At 37.6% G+C, this 13694-nt stretch overlaps 1 protein-coding gene across 1 annotated transcript; it reads right to left on the minus strand.

Moving 5' to 3' along the window:
• Positions 1 to 4086: 4086 nt before the first annotated feature.
• On the minus strand, positions 4087 to 13252 carry LOC136973324 (uncharacterized). Its single transcript, XM_067268057.1, has 4 exons — positions 13041 to 13252; positions 8673 to 8869; positions 6911 to 7031; positions 4087 to 6535 (listed from the first exon to the last, which is right to left on the minus strand). The coding sequence occupies exons 1-4, from the start codon at positions 13250 to 13252 to the stop codon at positions 4192 to 4194; spliced, it is 2874 nt and encodes a 957-aa protein (XP_067124158.1). The 3' UTR covers positions 4087 to 4191.
• Between the last annotated feature and the right edge of the window lie 442 nt (positions 13253 to 13694).

A 13694-nucleotide genomic window follows, 5' to 3' on the forward strand; every position in this document is an offset into this window, starting at 1 on the left:
ATTATACTGGTGTTGAGCATTTACACAAGAATTGAGGAAAAGTTCTTAAAGAAAACAGACTTTCTTTCTTTTAATAAAGTCTGTTTAATAAAGCTTGCTTAATAAAGTCTGTTTTCTTTAAGAACTTTTTCCTCAATTCTTGTGTAAATGCTTAACACCAGTATAATCGTCCTGTTAATGATTAATGTCCACGTTGACAAAATATATAATAAGAAATTAAATAAGAACAGTAAGGCAATAATAAGTAAAGTAAAATTTTCAAGCATTTATTACTACTATTTAACTACTCAAATTATATATTTAACACGTGATCTGAAAGTTACTAAATTTAGAATTCAATTTCGACCCACTTTTCGAAAAAGGTTTGCCATTACTGGTCTAACGAATCGCAATATTAAATGCTACTCAATAAAACTCAAAATTTAATTTTCTTCAGCATTTATTAATAAAATATTGTTTGGCTTTTTGAATTTAATGTTTTCGAACAAAATGAAATTATTATATCATTCTCATTTAGCCTTTATATTCAAATTATCATAAAGTACTTGCATTTATATAGTGATTTATAAGCCGTAGATTTTTGGGAAGGTTTTTTTTTGCCCTGCGAGCATTAAGAGGGGCTTTTATCATGTCCATTTTAAGTTCATTCAGATCGATATGAGACAATCGTAAATAAGGACGAGACAGTCGACATATTCGAAACAGGCCGCCCCTGAAAAGTATCCGGAGTTGCTCGCTCCGAATCGATCCCGGTTCCTCAGTGTGCATAAACTACCTCAACCATTACGCGTCATAACGCGGGTGTTAGAAATTTAACTTTTCCATTTGAAGAGAATTAAAATATAAATTTAAAAATAATACAAAACATGTCTATAACCTGTACTTTAAAAATAATATAAGTAATATTTCAATATATTTATAGGGGGATAGGAGGCATTACTCAGTGGTATATCCTCAAAGAAATGAAAAGAAGTGAGAAGGATTAGTTGGAGGGAAAGTCTGTTGTGGCCGGGGCCGAAAGTGGGTGGAAAAGTTGAAGAAAAGTGAGAAGAGAAATGGGGAGGTCATGAGCCGCAAGGCAATATGTAAATTTTTTAAAACCCTAAGAAAATGCAAATTAAAAATGTGATCTTCAAAAATCGTGGTGACACACAATGCCAATTTTGCCACACAACACTTATAAAAGAGCCAACATTACGCAGTCTACTAATAGAGAGAGCACAATGCCTTAAACTCACTGACAGCACTGTGAAATGATTATCATCATTATGAGGAAATGAAACAAAATGCATGAGAAGCATGATGTAGATTTCACAAGCACTTTCCAGCTGCACCAAACCAAGATGTTCTTTAACATATACTAAGGTAAAATAAAACTAATTGCTTTTGTATTAATTTATTATTAATATAAGTCTTACTGTTGGCGAGAGTATCGTGACACTCTTCTAGGGACATTCCAGATGGCGCTTCAATCTTTCCATGTAGAAGATCCTGGGCTATGCAATATTGTAAGCAGTAAATTATGCAAAAAGTATGCACAAATCGGACTCTACATATACTTATTCAGAGCTGTCCTCACAGCAATGGCATCAAAAACAAATGACAAACCCCCCGCAATCATAGAAAACATATGGAAGTCATTATACAACGATTCTACGCTGGGCATGCTAATAAAGATCCTGTGGGTACACACGAAAACATAAATGAGTATGTCGACAAACTGGCAAAAAGCAAGCCTAAAACTACTCAACCGATAAATATAATGGTTGCCGAAGAACTCGTGTTTTAATTAAAAACGAAACGACTGAGCATATGAAGAAAAACTGGGCAAATTATCTCAATCACGACAACTTCCCATGGTTTCTCAACTGGATTAAACCAAAACATCCCGATAATATCGACCGCCATACGATAACCCTAATAAACAGGGCACGTAAATACCTTACCAACCAATTCCTATTCAAACGTACTCTAAGCAATACGAATAAATGTTAGCACTGCCGGACCAAAATTGACGACACCCTCTACAGAATAGACGAGTGCAAATTATTTACCAACTTCAGGCAGAAAATATTACACGGTAAGAAGACTACGGTTGCCGGAATAATGTAAATTAGCGACTGCCTACAGTTTGAAACAAGTAAAACTAAGATATACACACTACAAAAATTTTTTCGGAAATATTTAAAATACTACGACTACTAGGGAGAGCTCTACAAACCGGCTTAACTTGACGGACGAGCGGGGCGATATAGCCAAGTAGCTAAAGCCCAACGTCAACGCAACAACAACAACAACAACAACAACAACAAGACCCTGTCCTATATGGTTACACGTGCTTTTGTTTACTGTACAATAAACTCGATTCCAACCAAGCAGTTCCTTTCTTTATCTCGCTACCACACTCTGCACTAGTTACAACACTTACCTATATTTCAAAAAAAATTAATAAACTGTTATGAAAAAGAATGCAAGTTTTAAACCCAAACCTTTTAAAAATCCCGATAAGATAGAATTTATTTATAGGTTTAATCGAATAGTAATATATTGTCAAATATCAAATATATTGTCACATGCATAATATTTAATTTTATTAAAATAATATATAAACACTTATATTTTTATTGTTAGAAAATGACTTTAGTTATTGAGTGTGTCTTTAAAATCTACAGACAAATAATAGAAAAGTTAAAAGTTTATTGATCAAATAAAAACTGTATTTTGTCAATATTATGTCAGCTAACTTACTTAGTTAAGGGGCATAACCACAGATAATAAATGACAGTTTATTATGAAATATCAGTATTCATTGAAAGAATTTTAAATGGAATTGCTATACGAAAACTTTGTGACAATGAAGAATAACTTTATCTTTCTTTCCAGTACAGATAGTCTTAGACGACTGCCCGAGGTCTTGTGTTCAACTGTAATTCTGAAAGGTTCGATCTTCTTCGACTGGCAGCCAGACTCACGATTGTTTTCACAATTCAAAAATTTTTAGAAAAGTTTCATCAATAGCTCTGAAAAATTGTGTTATCATGTATTGTGTAACAATGTCTTTCTAATTTATAAAATCGAAAACATGTATTAAAATAAGCTTGATCTTTGTTTCGCTTCATATTTAAATGACTATTTTAGTTTTATCTGAAGCTACAATATTATCATGTGATCCTTTATAAAGCCCGTCTCTTTCACAGTATTTCTTTATTTTATTCCTTTCATTATTAATTTTTAAAACGTACTTGAATAGTGTATATGTTAATGATTTTTCAGAATTGAGTTCAGTATCCAGTATAATTGAAGTTAAAATATCATTTGTTTTGAAACATTTGCAAAATTTATTCTGTAATTATTAAAAGATCGAAGTGATTAGACTTGATTAAATATGTCAAACTACGGCTGGAGGGCCGCATGCAGCTCATTTAAAACCTTATTACTACTTCCACATACACAGTATAATATTTTTATAAGTTTTCTGACTATTATATAGTGTAATATACACAGAAATTGTAAGTGAAACTTGCAACTTAATCTCGAACAAGCTTAGGTCAAATTCATAAAGTCGAAGGAGTTAAATGGTGAATAAAGTAAAGTAACAGTGATAATTACATTATAAATATTTAAAATACTATAAAAAGAGGATACAGCTCTCCAATAGGTATTCCAAAAGAGGTTGTGTCTCTTCAGTATTTCCGATAGGCAGTGTATGGCTCCTATTGTGACAAGCTTTGCCCGTCCTGAAGTATGCCATGGATATTTCTTTTTAATTTCATTTAATTTATAAATTATTAGATGCAATTAGAATGAATAGATACATTTCTCTTGATAGATCTTACAAAATAAATGTGCTATTAACACATCATGAATTAAGTGTTATGTAATAAATGATCTTTGTGTTTATGCTTCTCGTTTCTGCAAAAAAAGACACGACTAAATTTGCTTTAACTAACAGTCACCATACTATTTCTCGTCTCGCCTTTTCTCACGAGAGTTATGAGACACATTTATTAATAATTTAACAGTGGTTACAGTTGTAGAAAATGTATAAAACTAGATAAAATTAAATTATTGAGCATTCAAACAGTAATAAATTTACAAAACATAAATGTGAAAAAATAACAAAAAAAACACAATATCCGCGGGGTGGCGACATCCATCACCGCACCATCCATCCTGCCCACCTTGAAATCCCTAGATTTCAAGATTACTTGAGTTTTCAGGCAATCTACATAGCTGATTGATGTTTCGAGTAAATATTCCGTCCTTTGTTTTTATGTCGACGACTCTGACATGTCCGTCCTTGCCAGGGTGGGTTCTTATAATTCTGGCCAAAATCCACTTTGTAGGTGGGATATTCTTTTCTTTGACAAGAACTAAATCATTGTACTGTAGGTTTCTTCTTTTTTCTACCCATTTTGGTCTATTTTGTAGTTGGCTCAGGTACTCCAAATGCCAACGTTTCCAAATGTCTTGCACCATGCGCTGGAGTAACTGCCATCGGGATAATCGATTCAGTTTAATATGCTGAAGATCAGGTTCTGGTAAAGAAGTTAGGGCTTCCCCAAGAAGAAAGTGCGCTGGAGTTAATGCTGCTAGTTCATTTGGATCTTCACTGATTGGTGTCAGAGGTCGGGAATTCAAACAAGCTTCGATTTGGTAAAATACGGTGGTTAATTCTTCATAAGTAAGAATTTGATTGCCTATGATTCGTCTCATATGCTTCTTAGCAGATTTGATATTTGATTCCCATAATCCGCCAAAATGTGGGGAATGAGGAGGAATAAAGTGCCAGCTTATACCTTGATTACAACTAGTTGAAATAACTTCCTGTTTAGTACTGTCTTTATTCAAAAATTGAAGTAACTCCCGAAGCTCATTGTTAGCACCGACAAAGTTTGTGCCATTGTCACTAAATATATCAGTGGGCTTACCTCTTCTTGAAGTAAACCTTCTTAAAGCTGCTATAAAGGCTGCAGTTGTCAAGTCACTTACGACCTCAAGATGGACTGCCTTTGTAGCCATGCAGATAAATAACGCTAAATATGATTTCCAGTGTTTTGTTGTTCTTCCATGTGACACTTTAATAGGAAATGGTCCTGCGTAATCTATTCCAACCTTCGAAAAAGGTCGCAGTTGCTGAACACGATATTGTGGAAGGACACCCATTTGTTGACTTTCTTCCGAAGCTCGATCTCGAAAACAAGCCACACAATCTTTAGTATACCTCTTTACTGAAGTTCGAGTATGCGGAATCCAGAACAGTTGTCTAATTTGAGCTATCAAGAGATTAATGCTCGGATGAAGCAGCAACCTGTGAAAATATTGCACGATGATTTTTGTGAGGTGGTGTTTCTCTGGTAACAGTAGTGGATGTCTTGCATCAAAACTAATATTTGCATTATGCAATCTGCCTCCAACTCGAAGACAGCACTGCTCATCAACAAACGGTACGAGTGCGCGTAATCTGTGTTTTGAGTTATTTGTTTTAATTGCTTCAAAAACATCTCTAAAGCAAACCTGCTGTACATGTCGAACAATGCAGATCGCAGAATGTTTTGTTTCTGTTGGAGTTAACTGTCCTATTTGTCTATATTTCTTTTCTTTCTTACAGTTGTTGATAAATCTTCTGCAATAAGCAAGGATGCGTTGAAGTTTTAACCATGAAGATGACTTTCTTATATTCAAAGGATCTTCAGTATCAGTTTTGCCTGTGAAAGCGACCGCTGTCTTTCTTTCTTCGTCAACATCACAATAATTGATTGTATTTACCTTCCAAGTTAGTTCCTCATCGTAAAGAAACCTTGGTCCATTCCACCATTGATCACATGAGTTTAACGTAGCTGGGTTAAGCCCACGTGACGCATAGTCTGCAGGGTTATCTTTGGATTTAACGTGCTTCCAGTGTTGTGGAGAAAGATAAGTCTGAATCTCACTTACTCGGTTTGCCACGAAAGTTTTCCAATTTCTAGGCTCACTTTTAATCCAAGACAAAGCTATAGTTGAATCTGACCAAGCGAAAATGTTTTCTCTATTTATTTGCAATTGTTGATTCACTCGATGCATTAGCTTAGCTAAGAGTTGTATAGCACAGAGTTCTAATCTAGGAAGAGTCACAACCTTCAATGGAGCCACTTTAGTTTTGGCACAGAGTATCTTGATTACAACTTCTCCTTGAATTTGTTGCCTGCTGTACACGACAGCAGCATAAGCTCGTTCAGATGCGTCAGCAAACCCATGCAGTTGAAGTGGATATTTTCTGTCAATAGCATGACGTGGTATTTTTATTTCTGTTAACGTTTGAAGTTCAGCCCTAAAGCCCTTCCATCGTTCTGCAATAACTGTAGGTAACAATTCATCCCATGGTGTTCCAATTGTCCAAAGGCGTTGGAGCATCATTTTGGCCTTGATTGTGACTGGTGCTAACCAACCCAATGGATCAACTAGTCGTGCGATGTCTGAAATTACAGTACGCTTTGTAGGTGGTTGACTAGAGAATTTGCACAACACGAAGTAAAATATATCTTCCTTAGTGTTTCAATTAAGACCTAAGGCCTTCGTTAAGTTAGATACCTTAATGCGATGATTGTCAGTGCTCTCAGATTGTTGTAAGGCTGATATCACTGTCCTGTCATTCGAGATCCACTTGCGAAGATAAAATTGTCCTTTATTTAGCATCTCTGTAAGCTGTTGACACAAATAAACTGCCTCCTGGACTTCGTCTCTACCTGTCATTAAATCGTCCACGTAGAAGTCACGTTCAACCACTGTTGACGCTTCAGGAAAATGTTCTCTTTCATTGATCGACAGTTGTTTCAAGGTCCTTGTAGCTAAGTATGGACCAGATGTGGTACCGTACGTTACTGTGTTCAGTTCATATTCTTTCACTGGCAATTCTGGTGATGATCTTCACAAAATGCGTTGCGATTTTCTATCTTCATTGTTCATAGATATCTGTCTGAACATCTTTTCTATGTCTGCCGATATAGCAATCTTCCACGTACGGAAACAAAGTAAGATTTCAAATATATCATCTTAGTAAATATAAAATATAATTATGACATACAAAGATAAAAAAACTTTGCTTTTGTCTTTCTTTTTCGCCGTTCACTCCATCGGCAGTCCTTAGACGATTCACATAATCTCGGAGACGACCTTTCCTTTGAGGCTACAGCCTCCGCAGAACAAATGTAAAATCAGGTAACAGCGTCATCTGGTGTTATCGCCACATTCATAATATAACACTTTTAAAGTAAAGAATTAATAAAAATTCGTGGCCGGCGTTAATTACATTTAGTAAATATAAAATATAATTATGACATACAAAGATAAAAAAAACTTTGCTTTTGTCTTTCTTTTTCGCCGTTCACTCCATCGGCAGTCCTTAGACGATTCACATAATCTCGGAGACGACCTTTCCTTTGAGGCTACAGCCTCCGCAGAACAAATGTAAAATCAGGTAACAGCGTCATCTGGTGTTATCGCCACATTCATAATATAACACTTTTAAAGTAAAGAATTAATAAAAATTCGTGGCCGGCGTTAATTACATTTAGTAAATATAAAACTTTGCTTTTGTCTTTCTTTTTCGCCGTTCACTCCATCGGCAGTCCTTAGACGATTCACATAATCTCGGAGACGACCTTTCCTTTGAGGCTACAGCCTCCGCAGAACAAATGTAAAATCAGGTAACAGCGTCATCTGGTGTTATCGCCACATTCATAATATAACACTTTTAAAGTAAAGAATTAATAAAAATTCGTGGCCGGCGTTAATTACATTTAGTAAATATAAAATATAATTATGACATACAAAGATAAAAAAACTTTGCTTTTGTCTTTCTTTTTATATTTACTAAATGTAATTAACGCCGGCCACGAATTTTTATTAATTCTTTACTTTAAAAGTGTTATATTATGAATGTGGCGATAACACCAGATGACGCTGTTACCTGATTTTACATTTGTTCTGCGGAGGCTGTAGCCTCAAAGGAAAGGTCGTCTCCGAGATTATGTGAATCGTCTAAGGACTGCCGATGGAGTGAACGGCGAAAAAGAAAGACAAAAGCAAAGTTTTTTTATCTTTGTATGTCATAATTATATTTTATATTTACTAAATGTAATTAACGCCGGCCACGAATTTTTATTAATTCTTTACTTTAAAAGTGTTATATTATGAATGTGGCGATAACACCAGATGACGCTGTTACCTGATTTTACATTTGTTCTGCGGAGGCTGTAGCCTCAAAGGAAAGGTCGTCTCCGAGATTATGTGAATCGTCTAAGGACTGCCGATGGAGTGAACGGCGAAAAAGAAAGACAAAAGCAAAGTTTTATATTTACTAAATGTAATTAACGCCGGCCACGAATTTTTATTAATTCTTTACTTTAAAAGTGTTATATTATGAATGTGGCGATAACACCAGATGACGCTGTTACCTGATTTTACATTTGTTCTGCGGAGGCTGTAGCCTCAAAGGAAAGGTCGTCTCCGAGATTATGTGAATCGTCTAAGGACTGCCGATGGAGTGAACGGCGAAAAAGAAAGACAAAAGCAAAGTTTTTTTTATCTTTGTATGTCATAATTATATTTATATTTACTAAATGTAATTAACGCCGGCCACGAATTTTTATTAATTCTTTACTTTATATCATCTTAGATTTTAGGTCCCACACAAATTTGTTCATTTAGTGATTTATTGTTCGATGACTTGGCTGAGGAGTCAAAAACCACACGGAGCTTTGTGGTTTCGCTGCTTTCTCGTATGACGCAATGATGAGGTATATAGTAACACTCTTCAGTAGTTGATACAACTTCAGACATGTGGTGTTTATTTTCATACATGTGAGGCTCTGGATAGGTCCGAACCTCACTGAAATTCGCGTTAAAATCATTTATTTTTAGAAAAAAATTATTTTTTTAGAGGAAAAAAAAATAGAAGTTAGAAATAGTTTTTCTTAAAGAAAACGACGCGAACTTTTAAACAATAGAACAATGGGGAAACGTAGATCGTCTATCTCCGAGTGGGAATCGAATTAAACTTCGATTTTGACCTCTCCCGCGCCCCCGAAAGGTTTCGAATTGTCACCAGGTGACGAGAAGAGACCAATCGGAAAGCGGAATCGGAGGAAAACAGATAAAACCTGAGAATTCAAGGACGCGAGGGCTTCTTCTCCCGAAAGTTCCAAGTGACGGATCTATTGTTGTGTGTGTGTCTGGTGCCCATCTTCGTCTCCGTCTCCCGACCTCGGATCGACATCTTTCCATCAACGGAAGTCGACCGCATCGTCCTGGAGTCGCGGAGTCGTCGAGGGAACTGGCCATTCGCGACCTAGGGACACTCCTTCAAAATGAGACTATATTCGAAAGGAGAGGAAGACCCAGAGGCTGCTGCCGACCTAGAACTTCCAAGATCGCGGAAATCTTGTAAGCTTCTTTCGTGTCAAATAAACGGTTTCTTGTAACCGTAGAGTCTGTCTCAGTGCCGATCGCCCACATACGACCCTTCGCGACCGCTCGACCCTCTTGACATAGTCGGCACCCTGTCGGCAAACTCACACTGGTGTCAGAAGTGGGATTTTAAATGCAGAATTTGCACAAATTCAGCGGGCCCACACTATAGTTGAGGATGCCGACATCAAAATTTCGCCCCGAAATTGAGTTAAAGGTGGGTCGGAACGATAGATGCTGAGACAGACACTTCGGCGCGAACTCGCGAGTTAGTTAGCAGTTCTCTTTCATTGGCCTTGAGAGGAATGATACCTGCTTTCTTCGGTGAAAGTAAGCGTATTATGACTTCTTCGATCCCTTAAAAAAATATCGAGCTTAGCTGGATGATCCCGCAGAAATGCTTTAGTTAACCAAGCGCAAGCTCGCAGGTGCGACAATGATAGAATAAATAGGCTTGACCGAGCAACAAAACGCCACTATAAAATAGTGCCAGCAGCGGAAGTAGGCAAGATGTTCCGAGGTCAGTTTTTCAAAATATAAGTAAAAACATTAAACTGAGCGTCAGGATGCTTGGCACTGCTTCATTCACAAAAGCTCTAAAGGTAGCCATTAGGGAAGAAACGAGTGACTAGCAGAATGCACAGTTTTGTCAGGCGCGAAGCTGAAACGGCGGAGAATAACCTAATGGATTCGGGAAGAGTGAAACTCCATAAGAAATCTGCGTTCGGTGCAAAGATGGGTCAAAATTTTAAACAGTTTAAAACTTTAGGAAAAATTGTTAGATAATCGAACATTGTCAGTACCGATAACTGGTGCGCAAAGATAATATTCAGAATAAACAAACAGGACAACCCATGGAACGAGGGAATAGCGAAGTAGGAAACGCACACCCCTATCCGAATTCGCTGCAATGCTTTTCACAACCTCATAACATGCAACCACTGTCGCCCGATTGGTACGGAGAAAAGGACGTCCCTCTGCCATCTCTAGTCGAGTGGAGATCGAGGCCAATGCGTTGCAGGTTCCGATTATAAATCCATCGTATTCATTGCGATATAGGCTAATTATTTCAGTAGATACTCTTTCATCAATCGCAGAATAGGCAAATCGAATCCGAAGTCGATTGAAATTTAGAACAGGCACTTTATGTAGAGGATTTTCTGACAGTATTAGCCCGGAAACAGGCCAATGCGACCGCAACTAGATGCTTAGCTTTTCTCAGTCCCAAGGTAGACGCAAAGCAAGCAGATTGTCAATTGCAAAAAAAAATATAGCAACTTTAACCTAAGGTCAAGATTATAAGCGATTACGGTATCCTACTCTCTATTTTCTATCGGTCCGGTTTTGCGAACTGTGAATGATGAACTTTCATTCTGGAGAGGAGAGATCATCATAAAAACAAAAGCGAATGTTAATTTTAATTGAATTCACGTTTTCTGAAAATAAAAATTGTCGCTGAAAAAAATGTATGCAAAAAACGTGCTTAAATGTTAAAATTGTCGCGAATCGGAATTCAAGTCAATGTGAGCGTGGTGCATTTCGAAAGGGAGCCATAGTATTGTTTTTGTTTCGTGTAAACTGTTCTGTCCATCCCTTACGAAGCGCTCACGATTGAGCCTACACTGGTCAAGGGAAGAGAGTCATGTCGGGGAAGCGACTTATCTCCTTGGTCAACGCCTTTCCAAAATTTTCTCATACTTAGGATAGATGACAGAAAATTGTCACTTTGTCCGTCCTAGAGAGAATGAGGATTTGATCACTCTCGAGAAAACTTAACGATGATCTTCTATTTGATTCGCGCTCATCGGAAAACAATTTTGTCGTGATCAAAACATTGATGAAAACTTCTGTTATAGATTGAGTAATTTATATAGTCAAAATGTCAGAAAATTTTTTCCTTTTTTGCGTACATGATGATTGATCATACCTGTCACAGTCGAGACTGCGAATAGACTCTGACCAGATCAAACGGAAGTTACGGAACAACACTCTGAACTGCGTGACCTTGATTAGCGGTAATCTGCGTCGGAAAACCGATGATAGAGAACTGTCACTGGTTCAAGAGACTGACATCCGGAAGTTATGGCCGTAAAGACATTGGCAAGATCACAACTGCACACCGTCAATGCAGAAGCTCCATGATCCTCTTTCGGTCCAGTACAAAAAAAAAAAAAAAAAAAAAAATGGAAAAGATTCGACCCCCATGGTAAAGACGAAGTTTTTCAGAAAACTTGGAACGGAACTAGATGCATAGCTTCGAAAAGCACGTGTCTTCAACTTAGATCCAGAGAACTCCGCGCTACACGTGCACCGGAAATGGCTATGAAGTTCCCAAGTTCCAATTCTGGTTGAGACAGGCGAATCAAACTAAACGTTGAACCTGTTATCAGATTTCTGAATCAGATGTTCCGAAAAATTAGGAAGGGAACACGAATACATTCCATTCCTCCCCCCTCCGTTTCAGACCATTTTCTGAAAATTTTGAGATTATGTGAATTGCTCAGTCTGAAAACGAAAAAAAAAAACTCACATGTTTTAGAAAATAGTTTGTCGATCATTTATGTTGTTAAAATATTATTCGATGACCGTGATTGTTATTTGATTATTTGTAACCAATCTTATAAACAGACATGTGATGTTACACAAACATTTCGATGAATTGTAAACGATATTCTATACCATTCAATAATGTATCGAAAAAAAAAACTTTGGTGTAACGCGAAACCGAACGCGCGCCAGAGAAGGCTGGATTCTCAGACAAGTATCGCTGTTACGTCACTTGGCAAACAAAGGGAGAAAGGACTGTCAGCTTCCAGAGCTGCCAGCTAAAATGTCGTTATTCCGTTACGACATTTTAAATTGGCGGGAAGCTCTGTGAGGCTCTGGATAGGTCCGAACCTCACTGAAATTCGCGTTAAAATCATTTATTTTTAGAAAAAATTATTTTTTTAGAGGAAAAAAAAATAGAAGTTAGAAATAGTTTTTCTTAAAGAAAACGACGCGAACTTTTAAACAATAGAACAATGGGGAAACGTAGATCGTCTATCTCCGAGTGGGAATCGAATTAAACTTCGATTTTGACCTCTCCCGCGCCCCCGAAAGGTTTCGAATTGTCACCAGGTGACGAGAAGAGACCAATCGGAAAGCGGAATCGGAGGAAAACAGATAAAACCTGAGAATTCAAGGACGCGAGGGCTTCTTCTCCCGAAAGTTCCAAGTGACGGATCTATTGTTGTGTGTGTGTCTGGTGCCCATCTTCGTCTCCGTCTCCCGACCTCGGATCGACATCTTTCCATCAACGGAAGTCGACCGCATCGTCCTGGAGTCGCGGAGTCGTCGAGGGAACTGGCCATTCGCGACCTAGGGACACTCCTTCAAAATGAGACTATATTCGAAAGGAGAGGAAGACCCAGAGGCTGCTGCCGACCTAGAACTTCCAAGATCGCGGAAATCTTGTAAGCTTCTTTCGTGTCAAATAAACGGTTTCTTGTAACCGTAGAGTCTGTCTCAGTGCCGATCGCCCACATACGACCCTTCGCGACCGCTCGACCCTCTTGACATAGTCGGCACCCTGTCGGCAAACTCACACATACTCATTCATGAAATCATTGTATTGAGTACGAATGTACGAATCCTTTTCTAGCCTTCTTTCCAATGCCCGAAGCCGACGAAATGCCATTTGCTTGGAGTCTCCTAACGTTGGTCTTTCTTCTTTAAAGGGAAATGAGACTGAATAGTGTCCAGTTTCTTGTCTTCGATGAGTTTTTTGAAAATGTTCTTCACATTTTGTTTCTTCTGCTGACATTTTTGTGTGGTTTCTACTTCTTCGATTTCCCAAAATTGTTTTAGTATTTTATCTGTGTTACACATAACAAAGTTGCACATCACCTTGTCTTCAAGTTGCTGGCCCACAGGACCAGAGACTACCAGTAATGTTCAAAATAACCACTCAGTCGGTTTAACAAAACACAAAGTTTATATTTATAATACAAATGTACAAAATGATACAAAGTAGCGTTACAATTAATTATGCACAAACACTAGTCCAAACAACAACCGACTATACCCGTACAAGTTCGTCGAAAGAACTCCTTACGATCAAACAGACTTGTAATTAACAAAACCTCCGAGTCAGGAACAAGTTCGTACTAAACCACTGGAGTTTACTTTCCCCAGATTTCCGTAACGTCCAACGAGAGAGAGTTAGTTAGCACTTCGACAACGACTCTAATCCCTTCCCGCCGAAA

Source organism: Centruroides vittatus, unplaced genomic scaffold (genome assembly GCF_030686945.1).
Source record: "Centruroides vittatus isolate TY-2023 unplaced genomic scaffold, ASM3068694v2 contig_3131, whole genome shotgun sequence".
Lineage (NCBI taxonomy): Eukaryota > Metazoa > Arthropoda > Arachnida > Scorpiones > Buthidae > Centruroides > Centruroides vittatus.

What these genes read in the sequence shown, in the direction of transcription:
- LOC136973324 (XM_067268057.1), bottom strand. Translation starts at nt 13,252, where the DNA reads ATGTCAGCAGAAGAAACAAAATGTGAAGAACATTTTCAAAAAACTCAT. An exon ending in TACAATGATTTCATGAATGA is followed by an intron (nt 8,870 to 13,040) that starts GTATGTGTGAGT and finishes CGCGAATTTCAG; the next exon opens with TGAGGTTCGGACCTATCCAG. An exon ending in ATCACTAAATGAACAAATTT is followed by an intron (nt 7,032 to 8,672) that starts GTGTGGGACCTA and finishes ATATTTACTAAG; the next exon opens with ATGATATATTTGAAATCTTA.